The 19,226-nt window shown below is 39.0% G+C and overlaps 1 protein-coding gene across 1 annotated transcript in view; it reads left to right on the top strand.

The window, feature by feature from the left end:
* The window catches only part of LOC136877143 (pancreatic triacylglycerol lipase), an 80,784-nt gene that overhangs the window by 44,778 nt on the left and 16,780 nt on the right, over positions 1-19,226 (top strand). The window contains exons 4-9 of the mRNA XM_067150958.2: positions 2,184-2,303; positions 4,152-4,298; positions 9,843-10,068; positions 11,146-11,390; positions 17,438-17,579; positions 18,154-18,280. Of these exons, the coding sequence (XP_067007059.1) occupies positions 2,184-2,303; positions 4,152-4,298; positions 9,843-10,068; positions 11,146-11,390; positions 17,438-17,579; positions 18,154-18,280 (1,007 nt within the window). The remainder of the gene's footprint in view (positions 1-2,183; positions 2,304-4,151; positions 4,299-9,842; positions 10,069-11,145; positions 11,391-17,437; positions 17,580-18,153; positions 18,281-19,226) is intronic.

The raw sequence follows: 19,226 nt of genomic DNA, 5'->3' as shown, positions 1-19,226 counted from the left end.
ACGTTGCACCGACACAGATAGGTCTTATGGCGACAATGTGATAGGAAAGGCCTAGGAGTTGGAAGGAAGCGTCCGTGGCCTTAATTAAAGTACAGCCCCAGCATTTGCCTGATGTGAAAATGAGAAACCACGGAAAACTATCTTCAGGACGTCCGACTCGTTGGCTGAATGGTCAATGTACTGGTCTTCGGTTCAGAGGGTCCCGGGTTCGATTCACGGCCAGGTCGGGGATTTTAATCTTCATTGGTTAATTCCAGTGGCCCGGGGGCTGGGTGTTTGTACTGTCCCCAACATCCCTGTAACTCACACACCACACATAACACTATCCTCCACCACAATAACACGCAGTTACCTACACATGATAGATGCCGCCCACCCTCATCGGAGGGTATGCCTTACAAGGGCTGCACGGCTAGAAATAGCCACACGAAATTATTATTATCTTCAGGGCTGCCGATAGTAGAATTCTAACCCACTATCTTCCGGATGCAAGCTCACAGCCGCGTGCGGATCATCTTAACGCCCTTCCAGAAAGAGGTGAATTCATTCATTATATTGGGATACATTTACTGATTGCTGGGATTGCTGGCATTTAAATGTGAAATGTCTGTTTGTTTCAAAATGTGCAAAGGGTTTAGGTTTCAGGAATTCTTCAATGTGTCGAAAGCTAACTCATCACTATCCTATGAACGTAAGTACAACGAATAACTACCATTAAGGACAGCTGTTCCATTCCAATAAGTTTTTCATTGTATATACAAAGGGTCAATCATCTCTACCTCAACCTCTTCCATTGCTCCAAGGTATACCAAAAATGTTTGAATGATTTAATTTAATTAAGCACCTTTCTACTCGTCATATCTTTCTTTCTTTTTTATACCGCTTTTCCCACACCTGCGGGGTCGCGGGTGCGATCTGTGTCGCACATGTGGATTTGGTCATGTTTTACGACCCTTCCTGACGTTAACCCTATATGGAAGGATGCATTCACTATTCCGTATTTCTGTGGTGGTTGGTAGTGTAGTACGTTGTCTGAATATGAAGACGAAAGTATTGGGACAAACACGAACACCCAGTCCCCGGGCCAGAAGAATTAATCAAAGGCGATTAAAATCCCCGACCCCGCCGGGAATCGAACCCGGGACCCTCTGAACCGAAAGCCTCAACGCTGACCATTCAGCCAATGAGTCGGACATTCCTACCCGTCACATCTGGAAGATTGATTCAATTCACTTTAAGCATCTACTGTATCTACCCTACAGAATGTAATTGTTTTGAATTATAATTCAGTGGAAGTATCTATCTATCCTACATAACTGAATGGATGAATTACCTTCTTCTTCTTCTTCTTCTTCTTCTTAATTTGCTTACCCTCCAGGGTTGGTTATTCCCTCGGACTCAGCGAGGGATCCCACCTCTACCACTTCAACAAGTAATATTAAAGTCTTTGGCCTCAACGGCAGTGTCCTGGAGCTTGAGACTTTGGGTGGGGATAAAACTGGGGAGGATGACCAGAATTTCGCCCAGGCGGCCTCACCTGCTGTGCTGAACAGGGGGCTTGGTGGGGGATGGGAAGATTGGAAGGGTTAGAAAAGGAAGAGGGAAGGAAGCGGCCGTTGCCTTAAGTTAGGTACCATCCCGGCATTTGCCTGGAGGAGAACTCGGAGACCACGGAAAACCACTTCGAGGATGGCTGAGGAGGGAATTGAACCCCCTCTACTCAGTTGGCCTCCCGAGGCTGAGTGGACCGTTCCAGCCCTAGCACCACTTTTCAAATTTTGTGGCAGAGCCAGGAATCGAACCTGGGCTTCCGGGGGTGGCAGCTAATCACACTAACTACTACACTAATACTGTTGGTTCGGAAAATAATATAATTTAACCAAATGCGTCAATAACGGTGTCTTGCTCAAGTAAGTTGTGTTTGTTGTTATTATTTGTCATTGTTTTGTTGATGTTGTTGTTGTTGTTGTTGTTGTTGGACTCGGCTGAGATTCAACTTTTGTCTTGTAGCCCTACTTCTCACGAGCTGCGTGAAAGCGGGAGGCACGAGTACTTCAATTGCAGTGATAGAACTATTAATTTTCCTAATTTAGCTATAAAGAACGTGTAGATATAGACTATCAATTTTCTCTCTGACAAGTAAAATATTTTGGAATACAACTCATGATGGATGTCCATTTCAGGGTCAGGTCCTGCGGGTCAGGAATGACCACAGCATTCGCAAGTCCAATTTCGATCCCAAGAAGCCTACCAAGTTCATCATCCACGGCTTTATTGACACACCACTCAGCAACTGGGTCAAGGTAAGATACTACCAGTATTTTATATACTAACACATGTTATTGATAACACAGAGCTACCCGCCCGCATGCAATAAGAACCTCAAATTAACTCATTAGTGGTGGTGATAACTGTTTTAATAGGACGTAAAACTGGGCAACGATTCCCTCTTAACACAAATCAGAGGTGAAAAAAAGGACGAGGTCCGACACTTCGAAGAATGAAGCTATCGGCAAAAGGAAGGGAATGGCGACGAAGAGCGTAAAAATGAAAGATTCGCTAGGCCTCGCAAACCTAATATCATCTGGGCGGAAGAAAACAAGAGTTGACCAATGGTGGTCGGATAGGAAATATGAAAGTGACGAATCTGACACAAGTAAGTGGACGCATTGTCAGACTCAGCTAGGGGATTCGCGGTCACCAACCGACATTCCCAAGTTGAGAGCCCGTGATCCCCCTTTTAACAGCATTTTACGACAGAAGGGAGATACCATGGATGTATTCTACCGTTCGCACCCACAGGGGGAGGAATGAACTTAACTAGAAATGGGAAAATTTAAGGGTTGTTCAATTGAAACCTAGACAGAGTTGGCAACACTGCAAATAACTCACGGGTGACGGCCCTGCATGGTTTAGTGTTTGCACGGCCGACTTGATGCGTCCCTCTAGCTAGCTCCTTAGCGCAGTGAGGGATCCAATTGACCATGGTGTTTGTAAGAATAACTCAGAACGTGGTCGGTCTGAGGCTCGCGTCCTCTAGGTAAAGGAAAATGTTGAAGGAGCATTCGTGTTTAATGGTTACGTCCAAATGAATACGGCGTATTCAGTTCATTTGCAAAGATAGTGCTTTGACCGGGAAAACTGTACTCCTCGGTAACGCTCGTCCACGCACTGCCAACGCAACGATGGAGAGTTGGCGCTGTTTTGGCTACCTACCGCCTTATGGATCACCTGCCTTACAGTCAAGATCGCACCCCTTACGACAGTCATTTATTTTGGTCTGCTGAAGAACTGCTGTGTAAGAGTGGTTCAATCAGCAATCCGACTCCTTCATTGCAGAGGATATGGAGAAACTTGTTCAGTATAGGGACAGGTGCCTAAACGATAGACTTTCTCAAATTATCTCAGTATGGGGCCGTTTTGCTCTCCAATACATACGTGTTCCATTTCTACACATTGGTCTATGTTTCAGTAAAACAACCGTTGTACCATGTTCCCATATATCTCGTTGGCGAAGCTCTCTACGTCACAGAGTTCAGTGGGTCATTCGTCAGATGATTATGATCATCGTGCGGCTCCATGGCTAAATAGCTAGCATGCTGGCCTTTGGTCACAGGGGTCCCGGGTTCGATTCTCGTCAGGGTCGGGAATTTCAACCATAATTGGTTAATTCCGCCTGGCACAGGGGCTGGGTGTATGTGTCGTCATCCTCATCATTTCATCCTCATCACGATGCGCAGGTCGCCTACGGGTGTCAAATCAAAAGACCTGCATCTGGCGAGCCGAACTTGTCCTCGGACACTCCCGGCATTAAAAGCCATACCATTTCATTGTCATTATGATCATCAATACGGATAGACTGCTCAGTATAAAATATTGTATTTGGACTTACCTCTCAATGTACTCAAAAACCTCATTTACTTAAGGGCTCTCTTCGATATAACCGGAGTTCGTTGAGGTGGTAGTATGAGTTTCTGAGCCGTGTGATTAACTTTTATTTCATATTTCTTGTTATCTTCCTTATCATTTCTGATTTATACATTGCATGATATTGTAGAAACTCAGGGGATTATTTGAATGCAGTATAGGTCTAGAGAGTACAAAACATGGAAATTGTTATCTGAGCCTTACACAAGAACTTTCTATTGCAGGAGATGCGACGAGAGCTGGTAAGGCACGCAGACTGGAATGTTATACTCGTGGATTGGGCAGGAGGATCATTGCCTCTGTACACTCAGGCTACAGCCAATACACGGCTAGTGGGACTGGAGCTGGCCTACTTTGTTAATTACTTGCAGGTACTTTAATGCTTAATTCATTGTAAATCAAGTAAGTGCTTATATTCAGAAAGCTTAGAAATCATGATTTTATGTGTATTTCCTGATTATTCACATTAGTGACTTGTTCCATGGCTGAGCAGAAAGTATCTCAGCGTTCGATCCTCTTATCTCGGGTTCGATTCTCAGCTTAGTTGATGGATTTTTATCGTAAAATTTCCATGCTCGGTGGACTGGGTGTTGGTGCTGTCCCCAACATTTCTGCAAATCACACTCCTCATCATGCAACACTATCCTCCACCACAGTAAAACGAAATTTACCATGCGGACAGTCTGCCTTATAAGGGCTGCACCAGACTAGCAATAGCCACATAAAATTAAAAAATATAAAATTGCTTAAACAAGCGTTCATAATAAAACAAAAAAAAGTAGTACATACATAAGGCGTTCTCAACCTGGCGCTCACGAGCACCAAGGTGTTCTTTAAATGGGATTAGGAGTACTTCTTATGAAGGTAAACAAGTGCTCGCAAGTACGAACACTCCTGAGGCCTGTGTTCAGGGTGAACAAATCACAATGAAATGAAATTATATTTGCATTTCATTTCAAATTAGAAATATTTCTTTCTACAGAAGTGACAGTGAACGGCAACACATCCTAGAACATGGTATACAACCCCTTTCAATTCAATGCGGACTTCGCCAGAAATATCAAGGTTATTCAAGAGAATGATACAGCTGCTCTTGTGAAACTTGAAGTAATACGTCTCCAGAACTCATTAGGGCTAAAATATTTCTTTGCAAAAGGAAAAATTTATAGTCTTTCCAGCAACAGGAGATACAAACGTTTCATGTACCGTGGTGTGTTTCTCTAAAATATTTGACTATGTTTTGTTTTTTTGCTATTTACTTTACGTCGCACCGACACAGATATGTCTTATGGCGACGATGGGACGGGAAAGGCCTAGGAAGTGGAAGGAAGCGGCCGTGGCCTTAATTAAGGTACAGCCCCGGCATTTCCCTGGTGTGAAAATGGAAAACCACGGAAAACCATCTTCAGGGCTGGCGACAGTGGGGCTCGAACCCACGATCTCCCGATTACTGGATACTGGCCGCACTTAAGCGACTGCAGCTATCGAGCTCGCTATTTGACTATGTTTGAGATGACCTACCTTACCTGTGAAAGAAATATTTCTCATGAAGTATCTTAAGAACAGAGCATGATCATGATTAACTGATTAATATTCCAGGAATCTTTATGCATAGCTTATCCCTTGACATCACTGAAATTCTGAGTAACATCAAAGCTCAAGGATCTCAATAACCTCAATGGTTCTCAGATACTTAATATTACATATAAGGGAGGGGGTTATGAAGGGTGTTTACAGTCTTAAGAAGGTTGATAAATCCTTGATAATTTTGTCAACATAGGCTCTTTGTGCTGAACATACGCACACTTTGTCTTATTTCTGTCACCATAACTTCTTCATGTTAAATATGTCCAAATGGTCATGACCTTATTACTGTCAACAGACATTATTGTGATGAATATGTTGACAGGGTCCGCCTCTGTGGTGTAGTGGTTAGCGTGATTAGCTGCCACCCCCGGAGGCCCGGGTTCGATTCCCGGCTCTGCCACGAAATTTGAAAAGTGGTACGAGGGCTGGAACGGGGTCCACTCAGCCTCGGGAGGTCAACTGAGTAGAGGTGGGTTCGATTCCCATCTCAGCCATCCTGGAAGTGGTTTTCCGTGGTTTCCCACTTCTCCTCCAGGCGAATGCCGGGATGGTACCTAACTTAAGGCCACGGCCGCTTCCTTCCCTCTTCTTTGCCTATCCCTTCCAATCTTCCCATCCCTCCACAAGGCCCCTGTTCAGCATAGCAGGTGAGGCCGCCTGGGCGAGGTACTGGTCATACTCCCCAGTTGTATCCCCCGACCAAGTGTCTGAAGCTCCAGGACACTGCCCTTGAGGCGGTAGAGGTTGGATCCCTCGCTAAGTAATTACCTGGAGGGTAAACAGATGATGATGATGATGATATGTTGACAGGACCACAGACCTCAACTATCTTATTTTTGTCAACAGACATTATTTGTGCTAGAAAATGTTGATGTAATCACAGACCGTAAGTCTCTGTCAACAAATATTATTTGTGCTGAGTATGTCCCCATGGCAGTGTTGGAGTTGGAGTTATTTGGAGGGGAGGGCCAGGACAATAAAAAATGCAAACACAGGACATCATAAAAATGCACAAATAAGTCTGAGAAAACTAGTTTACATGGTCCTACTATCACCATTTCCCACAAAGTAAATCACCTACGTATTACATTATTACTCAACACTCAAAATGACCATATTTCAGAACGTACACAAGAACCTCGTTTATCCGGCCTTCATTAATCCGGATCTCCGGTTTATCCGGATCGAAAATAATAAAAATTTGTTTTTATTTGTACAGTATTTCTTTTACGGGGTCGATTCTTCTTGACTGTCTTTTCCGACAAGGATAGTTAAGGACAGGGTTTGGAAGTAATTCGGCCACGGTCTATCAAAGGTACCGTCCCGGGATTCGTCTGGAATTGAGAATGGGAAACCGTAGAAAACCATTCCCAGGATGGCCAAGGTGGGATTCGAACCCACGCTCTTCTGAATACAACGCAGTACTAATTCACTGATGGTGAATTCGAAAATGAAACCGGCGCTGCATCAGAAGAAACAATGACTCATGGTGAGGTAACAATGCAGCTGGACAAACTGATGACCTATTTAGAATCCTTGACTGAAACCACACCGCAGAACTGATGTTAATAAAACATCTTCGTGATCGTCTGCGTGCAAACGCTATACAACAGGAAAAAGAAGAATACCTAATAAAAGAACTAGATGGTGTGCAGAGGAAAGCAGCAAGGTTTGTAACAGGGGATTTCAGGAGAAAGAGTAGTGTATCAGAAATGTTAAAGGAACTTGGGTGGGAAACTTTAAGTAAGAGAAGGGAGAAAACTAGACTTATAGGATTATATAGAGCCTATACAGGAGAAGAAGCATGGGGAGATATCCGTGAGAGGCTTCGGTTGGAAAATAATTATATTGGTAGAACTGACCACAAGTACAAAATTAGAAGGAATTTTAGTAGAAGCGATTGGGGTAAATTTTCTTTCATTGGGAAGGGCGTGAAGGAGTGGAACAGTTTACCAGGGGTAGTGTTTGATCCTTTTCCAAAATCTGTACAGATATTCAAGAAGAGAATAAACAACAACAGAGATAATAAATTAAATGTTAGAGGGCATTCGACCAGTGCAGGATATTGTAAATAATAAATGTGTGTGATTAAATTAATTCCATCCCCTGGTCTAAGGAGTTTGGACAGCCCAAGTAGGGGACTGCCTGTAGGGGTGAAGTACAGTGGGGACTTCGAGGGCCCTGGGACCGCTACGGTAGCTGAGAAGGCCCTTCAGGAACTCTGAAAAGTGGTGGCAAAAGGGGCTCTGGTTAAGACGCAGCAGGTCGTTATGCTACTTAGGTTCCAAAATGGGTAAAATATAAATATGTAAATAAATTCAGTGTTAATTTTAATCTTATACCAGTTGTATAGTATTATTAGAAGTAATTTCACATACCGTACTGTGTATGAGTTGACTATGTTTGTAAGATATTATAAGTAGAATTTTGTAAACAATATAAATTTATTAAGGATGATGTGTGTGTTTAATAGAAAAAATTATTAGCGTAAATTGTATAATATTGTATTCTAGGAAAATTTTCTTCGTCTCCTGTTAATTTAAAATTTAGTGCTTGACAATGTATTTTAGTGTACCATTTGCCACCGAGGTAGACACCTCATTTGCAAATAAAGAGATTTTGATTTTGATTTTGAAAACACACGTTATTTTAGTGTATAAAACAGAGTCGTAAATGTACGAAAAGTGTTCTTTTTTTTTTGTACAATAGAAAACAGGTATTACTGTGCAACTTATGTTAATAGATTATATAATATGTACTCTATTTTTATTTTTATTTTTTTATTTTTCCGGATTATCCGGATTTTCGATTATCCAGATCAGTTCCGGTCCCACTTAATCCGGATAAACGAGGTTCTTGTGTACCATAAAAACGATTTAAGTAATTTATTTTCATTTTAATATTGTACTTGCAAGTATAAGGAGCTAAAGTCTTTATACAATTTTTAATTTTACTCAAAAACATCTTCAGCACTATAAATTAAGTTCAATATGAATATTATTATTCTCAATAACAAAACTATTAAATTAAAAATTGGTATGATGAAGTAGTAATATTCTCTGTCTTTGTAAGTTATAACTCAAAATGTAATCAAGATAACTAGAAAAGACTCAAGGAAACAAAGTGAAAAGGTGGAGTTTCAGAAGAACTCATTTTCTTGCTCTTTCCCAACAGTTTACATATGTACAGTACATGGTTATTAAACTTTATATACCCACCTGCTATCAAAATATTATACATTTTTCTCTAATTTGTAAAAATGTTTGGAAAACAGGACAAAATGGAAAACCAATTGGACAGGCAGGGCAACATAAAATTACATGATGGTCACCCTGCCACCTTTCCTTTTCAAGGATAGACAAGAAATTATGTCATTTTGTACATAAAATGTGTTCTTTCACCTTTAAGAAATTATATCATTTTGTACATAAAATGTGTTCTTTCACCTTTAAGAAATTATGTCATTTTGTACATAAAATGTGTTCTTTCACCTTTAAGAAATTATATCATTTTGTACATAAAATGTGTTCTTTCACCTTTAAGAAATTATGTCATTTTGTACATAAAATGTGTTCTTTCACCTTTAAGAAATTATATCATTTTGTACATAAAATGTGTTCTTTCACCTTTAAGAAATTATGTCATTTTGTACATAAAATGTGTTCTTTCATCTTTAAGAAATTATGTCATTTTGTACATAAAATGTGTTCTTTCACCTTTAAGAAATTATGTCATTTTGTACATAAAATGTGTTCTTTCACCTTTAAGAAATTATGTCATTTTGTACATAAAATGTGTTCTTTCACCTTTAAGAAATTATGTCATTTTGTACATAAAATGTGTTCTTTCACCTTTAAGAAATTATGTCATTTTGTACATAAAATGTGTTCTTTCACCTTTAAGAAATTATGTCATTTTGTACATAAAATGTGTTCTTTCACCTTTAAGAAATTATATCATTTTGTACATAAAATGTGTTCTTTCACCTTTACAGAATAATAAAAAGCTCAACTTATAAGTTAATCTCAAAGATGCTACATGATGTTACTGAGTACTAGTAAAATTTTTGGCAGATTTTGATTCTAAACTCTGAATATCAAACAAAAATGCTACAGTCACCAATAACATCTTCCTATGATAGCACTGAAAGAAGTTTACATAATAAACCATCAGATTCATGGTAATTCACTGCACCCTAAAGAAATTACAGTACATGCGTTCAATCTATAATGGCATGGCGGCTGTTTTCAGATCTGTTAGCAGTAGTTCTTCGTGTCTGGACATACAATCTTGATCGCATCTTATGACATGCTTGTCATTGTCAACAGAAACACTTCGGGCTGGACCCGGCAGATGTCCACATGATTGGCCATAGTCTTGGAGCTCACACAGCAGGGTACGCCGGTGAGCGCATTGAAGGTTTGGGACGTATAACAGGGCTGGATCCTGCTGAGCCATACTTCCAAGGTTTGCCTCCTATGGTACGTCTTGATCCAACTGATGCTAAACTGGTGGATGTCATCCACACAGATGGAAAGTCCATCTTCCTACTCGGTAAGTTAACAAAGTGCTCTCTGGAAATGAATAATTCTCATTTGATGTTTCTGTGAGACATTCTAGTTTGATGGGGAAGTGGGGTATAACAGTGAGGTAATCAGATGTTAGATATAGGGATAATCATATGATCCCCACTCAAAAATAGCCTATGTCATTACAACCTGTGACAATAAAGTTTGGTGAATAGTCCTGTACTATCAGCACAGATGAACAATGCATGATAGTGACCTTACTGTCCTTCGAAGTAGTCCCCTCCCATAACTATGCACTGCTGAGATCGGCAACACATGTCCTGGAAACTTTGCAAGAAGGCTTCCTTTGGGATGGTGTTCAAAAGCCTCACCACGTTTCGTTGGATGTCAGAAATATCATCAAATCTCTTTCCTTTCAAAGTGAGTTTGAGTAATGGAAATAGGAAGAAGTCTGGAGGATTGAGATCTGGCGAATATGGGGGATGTTCAAGTTGCACCACCCCCTTTTTTGCCATGAACTGTTTGACGATATTGGCTGTGTGTGGGTGAGTGGATTCATGGTTAATCTGCAGTTCATCTGCTATCATGCGCACAGTTAATCGCCGATTGTTCGTGATTAATGTCCTAACCTTCTCAATGTTTTCATCACAGACGGCGGCCACTGGTCTTCCGCTACAGGGGTTGTCAGAAACACTTTCCCGGGCTCCTCGAAAACGAGCGAACCTCTCGTACACACACTTCAAGGACAGTGCTTGATCTTCATAAACACGTACCAGCATCGCATGCGTTTCTTTCGGTGTGTTGCCAAGCTTAAAACAAAACTGTACATTGATCTTTTGGTCATTCATGTTCCTGTTCACAGTTCAGAACCAACGCACTAAACAAGCACTGTGTCAGATAGGTCTTACACGGCACACACCCGATGCTCAACTGAACAATGCTGGGGGCAGGTGGTCAAAACCTGCTGCTACGCAGGTGCAGCATTGCGTATCGCCAGTGTTGCCGGATCGACCGTTCTGACTTCATTCACCGAACTTTATTGTCACAGGATGTATACCTGGATTTGTTACAATGTGAGTAAGGACACTTTGTTTGCCTTTAGGATATGGGATGAGCCAGCCCTGTGGTCACGTGGACTTCTACCCAAACAACGGCAAGGAGCAGCCTGGATGTGACCTCACAGAGACCCCATTGCCACTGACTCTCATCAAAGAAGGCCTGGAAGAGGCTAGTCGTGTTCTCGTGGCTTGCAACCACATTCGTGCCATCAAGCTCTTCACAGACTCCATCAACGGAGAATGCCCATATGTGGCACACCAGTGCGATTCCTACCAGCGCTTTCTGCAGGTAAGTCATCAGTAACAGTACTTGATTCTCTTCTACTGTCTTTGATTTTCTGCAGTCATTCAGTATACTCACTGGTACCAGCAACACAAACCAGCTCAAACAAGATAGTAACAGATCCTTTAGAGTGGTGATTTTAATGCTTTTGTACATTACATTCTTTTAGTAGACCTGCTGATATTCCAGCTCTAACAAAACGTTTAAGGAGGGTTGTACAGTAGACCATGCTAAAATATGCCATTTAAAGAAAATTTGAGACAAAAGGTTGTGGCTTTCTAAATATACATACACAGTTTTATGTAAAAATTCCTCATAGTTTTAGAGATATTTACATTTTAGTAATACCTTGCACATTGCAATGTGGCATTGGATGCAAATGTACAGCAGCAGGCAGTTGTATGGTTTCTCTTTTCATCAATTTCTTATAACACTGGCTGCATGGATAGTATATGCATAGGCCATGCCTCTATCCATGGTTTAGTGAGTTGTCTTTGAGAGCGGAGAGCTTTGAGCTTCTATTTCCAAGGTTTCTGTTGTGTTCTCCTTGGCAGTAGTAGCAGTTTGTTTTGAAACTTTCCATTACATGGTGTTTAGAAAAGGAATATGGTAATATAATAATATAAGAATTTAATAATATAAGAATATAATAATATAAGAATATAATAATATAATAAGACGGAGATAGAGAAGATTTGCTGAAAATCGCTTTTCCAATCAAGAGAGAGGTGATAATGGCAATATTATTGCTGAGGTAACTAGTATCCTTCATCAGCGAGGAAACGGACCAGAAGTTACGTCACCTTTTGTCCCAATGGCTCAAAATCCTGGTGTAGCTATCGACAAGCTGAATCAGAGGGGGCAGTTAGTACTTACAACAAACACCCACATCCCATTGCCAAACCTGTAATGGACACCATACAGCCTGTTTTCAAAGATCTTAGCAAAACAGAGTTATAGAGAAGATGTCTAAAAGGGAGAAACCAAAATGCAAATGAGTCTTAAACTGGAAATTTTGGTCCATATGTCCCAAAACATCATGCAGTAGTAATAAAATTGTTCAAATAGCAACCTGCAGTGCAGTGGCCAGTTTTAATGATGGAGCTAGCAGTAGCCTACAAGTACTGATTGCATTGGGAATCAAAGTTGGGAGGAATACTCCGGAAGCTTTGTACAAGTTCAACCAGGGAAGGGGAGGTTCAGATGAAAAAATTAAGAAAGAAACTCAACATTGGAGCCTAGAAGGTCTAGGCAAAGGCTCAGACTGGAAGAAAAATCCAAAAACATCCAGACAGACAGTATAACATATGCCAGTGGAGCCTTCTAAGGTGTACCGTGGATTACAACTTTACAAGCGTTTTCCTAAAAAATTTATTTTTTCAAACAAGAAACATAATATAACAAGAACCATTTATTTGATCTAAATTAATTTTTTCTCAATTGTTCAAATATGAATTCTATAGTGGATGAACTAAAATAATGCAACTGAGACAAAATTTAGGCTTAATATAATGATTAAATAGGTAAAAATTATATACATTGTTTTTAAAATCTGACAAATTAATTTTAATGCGCTAAGATATTTTATCTTAGTCCATTCTCTACAATATTCTGTGAGTTTTAATTCAGAAAAAAGAAAAGAACAATTAAGGTCATATTTGAGGAGTTATCAGGTTTCCTGTATTATCATGTGGTTAATATGAAATGGCTACTTAACATTACATTTTGAATTTACTATATCAAACAATAGTTCAGGATGTTATATATCACCATATTAATTTTCAATGCCCTACTTGAAATAATGTAGGAAATATATTTTTGTCAAGTGGTAACTAAACATGGCAAGGCTAGTGTATGACTCCCCTTAAAATGGTGATTTGATTTCTTTTGGACAAGATATATTTTGCCTGCTAGTGTGCTCTAACAAAAAGTAACAAAGCATTTTAAGTGGTGATTTGATTGTTCTTGGACATCTGTTTGTTACACATGGAACTTGGGAAACTTTAGGCCTACAGTTTGTGAAAATTATGCTCTGCTTTTGCTTCAGAATGTGATGAAATTAGGTCAGTAATGGTTAATTTCTGAGAAACAGAATAAAGTCGTCACAAACTGTACAGTTTCCTTGGAGTTTGTCCCATTTCACATGTCATAACATAATATTCTGGGCTGTACAAGCATTAATCTAAACAGTGAATGTTCTTAACCTTGGAGTGGTCGCGAAAGGTCTACGAGACCCGGGCGGACATACTTATTGGTGTTCCTGTTGTTGGAATGCACTGAGCGCTTCGCCATCCTTGATAGCTTCTTGGCTCCTGACCTCCAACCAAACAGAGTAGCCCAGTCTCAGTTGCCTTGGAAACTTTGCGCATACAGGCTGTTCAGGGTCTTGCAGACCCGGTGCGACTGTTAACGTCGGTCTTTGTTGTCAAACTTTGCATTGTTAGATTAGTACACTTTTTCTTCTGTGTAACAATGGATGAAGCTAATTCTGCCTGGATTCGTTCCATGGAGGAATCTGAAGACGAAGAAGGTCTTGGTCATGTCTGCCCAACAAACAAAGACAGGAAGACATCCTTCATCTGCCCCAAGTGCCAAAATTTCATTTGCGGAGAACATGGACAACTTGTCTGCAGAATGTGCATAGAAATTGATTAAAGTGATGTTTCCCTGTACTTGGATGTTTCTAAAATGAATTTGATTTTTCTTTTATGAATTATGGCACAAAATTCATACATACCTAAAAAAATCCATATTTTTGTACCAATAGTTCAAGTGTGAAATTCTCAAAAATATGTTTTATTAAGACTGTGTAGAAAATAGATGAAAGTGTTGCTTTGTGCATGTAGATGCAGGAAAAAATGAAAAAAATGATGTAAAATACATTTTACCGTTACCATGTTTTACCTTTCACAGGTTAACAGAAAACATAAGATTTTTCAGTGTAATTATAAAAATATACTTTTTGGTTAAGAAACAGGACAGTTAAATATTGTAGTCATATAAACTGCATTAAAATAAATGAAATAATGTCCTATAATATTGTAACTGGAAATAAAGTATAAAAATCTAATAGTAAAACACTGAGAAAAACATGGGTCTGAGAGACCCAGTGCGACCATTAATATTAACAAAACCCATGCGACCACTCCAGGCTTAACTGTAATTCAAAGTTTGCCTACTTCTACATTCTATTTTTGACATATATTTTGTGTTTCGGACTATTTGAAGTCCAAATATGAATTTCTTTTGTTAGGGTGTCAGTTTATATGCTTATAATAAGAAAACACGGGAAATATTTCAACCAAATTTTATTAGAATGGTCCAACTTAGAAATTATTTTGTAGTTACCATACCGTACATATCATTTCAAATTCCCTATGTAGCCTATTGAGGGTTTCCAGGAAACATGAAACAAAAAAAGAACATAGATATCTGTGCTATATTAGGTAAATGAAGGAATGTTATATAATAAATGTAATCGTCCTTCTACAATCCCACCAAAAGACACCATCATACTTAACCTCTGTACAGTCAAGTACATAGGGAAATGGATCTCAGCAAACAAGAGTAAGACCCTGGCCATACACATCATGTGAAGAGGACTTTCCACTCCCACAGGAGCATTTATACCTGCAACAACCTCAAGCACAAGCTTTACAACTCAGTAGAATGACCCTCCATACCTTGTCCCTCTTAACGTCTCTTGATGAATAGGAAGGACCTGCACAGGAAACTAGAACTCAAGGAAAGGAAAATTCTGTGGAGGATACTAGGACCCATAAAAGAAGAGGATGGCACCTACAGGATCAGGCACAACCATGAATATGAAAAGGCAACTAGCCTTCTATGGTCTTGAACTGCATGAACCCCTACAGACTCACAAACAGGATCCTCACCATGACAGGTGAAGAGTTGTGTGGAAACCAAACATGATAACTGCTGAAACTGCAGTCAATGATGATATTAGAAAGTGGCCCATCAAGGACAGATGCATTCTTCTAGTATTGTAGGCCTATAAATTCAATACCAAACTAAATAATAATAAAAACAAGTAAAAAAATGGACTGTGTTCACATTCTTGATGGAATGCTCAAGATATATGAAATGATTCCTGGGTAATGCATTTAATTTCATTTTCTCATCATTTTAACCATCCTGTCCAATCTTGCCCTTGATTGTTTCCTCCTGTGACCTTGACTGTATTACACTATAAGACATACCGGTACATAGGGATATTCTCAGACTCTGATCTAACAGACAACCTTTAATGTAGCATATACATATTTTATTAATTTCTTTTTCATTTTGCCTCTCAGTCTGTCCTGAATAGAACAGATCTATAAGTTGATGTAACTTTAAAGATTTCCCATCTCTTAAAAGCACTAATTATAACATAACTGTAAGAAAAGCACACACATTAATCAACAAAGAATGACCTGTTTTGTTCTACAAGAACACACCTACTCAGATACTTTCCAAACACTTTAAATTATGCATATGTATGTATAATATTGCTTAGGTTGCATAAACTTGTCAATTAATGTGCATGGTGATGTTATAAACTAGTAAGACAAATTTTGATTTTAGTAATCCTTGACTGTAGCCTTAGTAACATTGAGAAAGTTTTCTGTACTTAATATAAAGCAGCAATGATTAACAGCTTGGGATTAGTACAGAAAGCTTTCTCAAAGTTACTAAGGTGATGGTGGAGGACTACTACAATCATAATTTGTCTCACTTTGTTCATAAAAATAGAATATCTCTTTATTGCCCACCCTAGTATACACCATCGGCTTACAGGCAATAAAGACAACAAAACACACAGAAACAAATACAAACTTTAAACAAACAATATCTAATCTATGTTTCTTAAAACTACTAACTACCTTCCCTAACTAATTTAGTGGTGTCCCCCAGGTGGATAACCAGACCTTGGGCTGTGCCACCCTACACTAATCAAACAATATCTACTATTTAACCCTTAAAACTACTTAACTCTATAAAACTACTTACTCCAAACTCTAACTTGTATGGTGGCGCTGCAGAGGCGGATTTCCTGACCATAAGCATCACCACCCTACACTAAAACTAATATTCTACTACTACAACTAACTAACAAAAAAAAAAAAAAAAGGACAACTGGCTGATCGTGGTATCCCCTGATAGTGAGGGAATCCCTTCCACCCATGACACCACTATCAGCCACACCCGTGGGTCAGATGACATCCCACCTAAACCTCTATGGCAACGTGTTTCCCTCCCATTCTTTGCTTGACGAATTGCCAAGGAGGATACCTGATTCGTCATGCTCTTATCTATTGTCCCGCCTACTAATCTGAGTCGTCATAAAACACATTGCCTGCTCCCATCTTGATTCTCCATTATTTCTACGTGCGGACATGTTTGTTTTACTCACCTAGGGATGGGTCTTTCGCAACCCATCCTTCCACCTTATATTCCCCCCCTCCCTCCCTTTTCCAAATCTTTTCATCTCTCTTCTTTGCTTACACCTATTCATCTACCTTATAGTAACTTATCCACTATATTGTCAACAGAGTTTGTTTGTTTTTTTTTTTTTTTAACACCATTTAACAACACTGGACTGTCAACAGTTTTACAGTTTCCTTATTCCTCACTGATCTTTCCTCTTATTTATATCTTTTAGATTTTTTAACCCACTAATTAATTACACATTTCTTTAAACACTTTGTTCATAACATCACCATTTGTAATCATTGACAAGTTTATGCAATGTAAACAGTACTGTACATATACATCCATGATTGAAAGTGATTTGATGTAATTTGAGGATGTTTTCACAGAATGAAACATGTCAATCTTTGTTCATTAGTGTGTGTTTGTTTTAAAGGTATGTTATATGTGTTATAATTTGTGTTTTCGACAGAGTGAAATATTTAAAAGTTACATTAACTTAGTTGACACTGAAAAAAAGGGTTCCTTCTTAACAAACTGTAAGTTAAGTAAATAAAAATCATTTATTTCATGTTATATTAGTTTTTCCTTCATATTTTTCAATCTGACTGATGTTCCAGGGTCGTTGCTTCTCTTGCCGTGATAACTCTAGCAGCTGTGCCATCATGGGTCTGAGAGCTGACGAGTTCTTTGCCCAGTCTCCAGACAGGCCTTCTGGGAACAAATACTTCATCACTACGGGCAAGGAGTACCCGTACTGCCGTGAGTAGCTCCATATTCATCCAAAATTTACTTTACGAATATTATAGATATGTTTAAACCCACTGTGAAATAGTTAAGTGTAGAAGTTCACTAGTCAGGTGGTTAAGAAGTTTAGAAACGGGGGTTGCCATTTCTGCAGAAGCACTTAACCCTTGGGGTAATTTGTATTATGACAGCAATGAGTGAAAAGTTAACAGCTTGAGGCAAAGACAGCTCGACGTTCAGTTGACTGCTCTATCCCACTTGCTGCCAAGATTATAACAGAAGCTTATGTCTTAGCTTTATTTTACTATAAAATATATTAGCTGGTCAAATCAGTGCAACATATTGAGGGATTAACTTTAGATGCATAGATTCGAGAAACAGGTGGGGCCATCTTTGAAATGGTATTCTATGTCACAACTTCACTATTGGCAGAAGGTGTTATGATGTGCTATTTTTCTTTATAAATCAACCAAAATTCATGTAATGAGAATTGAAATTTACTTTTAAAATTTATGATGGGAAGCTATGTGTGAGTATATGTGTGTATGTGTATGGACTAGATATTCTACAGCAGTGTTCTTCCCGACAGATCGCCACTACAAAGTGACAATCCAGTTGGCGCATCCTCCTAAAGCCGAGTCCTGGGTTCAAGGTTTTATGAGGATTTCTCTTCACAGTGATAATGGAGTTATCAACAATCTGGATCTTACTCCCAGGTAAATAGCTGAGCGTACCAGGTTCATTTTTACTAGAGAGATTAAGGAACTTCTGATGTCATAAAATCACATCAGAGTGATTAATTGTTCTTAAAACTGAAGCTGAAATATCTATTTAATCTCAAAATATTTTATTGAATGAATTTTCTGATTATTTTGTACTAGTATGATTTAACTGATGTGGTTACCAGAACAAACTAGCCCAGGTTCCAATGTATGTTTTAATGCTTGCTTGTTGTTTTAAGGGGCCTAACATCGAAGGTCATCGGCCCAATGTTTTAAATAATTAATTAAAGTTGCTTCACATTGTACCTGATTATGCTAATGTTATAGTATCGGTATCTGTGACTCAAGAAAGACTAAAGCATGGTACAGTAATTTATCATGTATAACTTTTAATTTGAATATTATAATTACCAGTACCAGGTAGGTATAAAAAAATATTATATGCTTTCCAAACAATCATACAAGCAATACTTTCAGCTGTATAAATAATATCATTACTACCATTGCCCATATCTTAGTCACCTTCAAATTGTCAAAGCCAAAGACCACACTGACACAGGTAGATTAAAGTAATAAAGCAGCAGTCCATACTACTGTAGAAGACTAGTACGCAGTGGCGGCTCGTGGATATCAGCAGTGGGGGGCGCACCTTAGTTTCATAATTCCACAAAATATCTCTTCTTCAAAACATGTCATCAAGATACACACTTCGAACACTATAAGGTGCAATGCATATGCAATTGTTTTTATTATTATTATTATTATTATTATTATTATTATTATTATTATTATTATTATTATTATTAATCGATACGGCTACCTGTGGGCCACGTTTACACAATCTTCCTTCTGTCACGCAGACTGATACCCTTCTCTTTACACTCTCGCCAAAGATTCTTGAGTCTTTGACTTCTTCTTGCTCGTTCTTCCACCGAGATGT

This window comes from Anabrus simplex, chromosome 1 (genome assembly GCF_040414725.1).
Source record: "Anabrus simplex isolate iqAnaSimp1 chromosome 1, ASM4041472v1, whole genome shotgun sequence".
NCBI classification, from domain to species: domain Eukaryota; kingdom Metazoa; phylum Arthropoda; class Insecta; order Orthoptera; family Tettigoniidae; genus Anabrus; species Anabrus simplex.
This window is presented reverse-complemented; position numbering and strand designations above follow the sequence as displayed.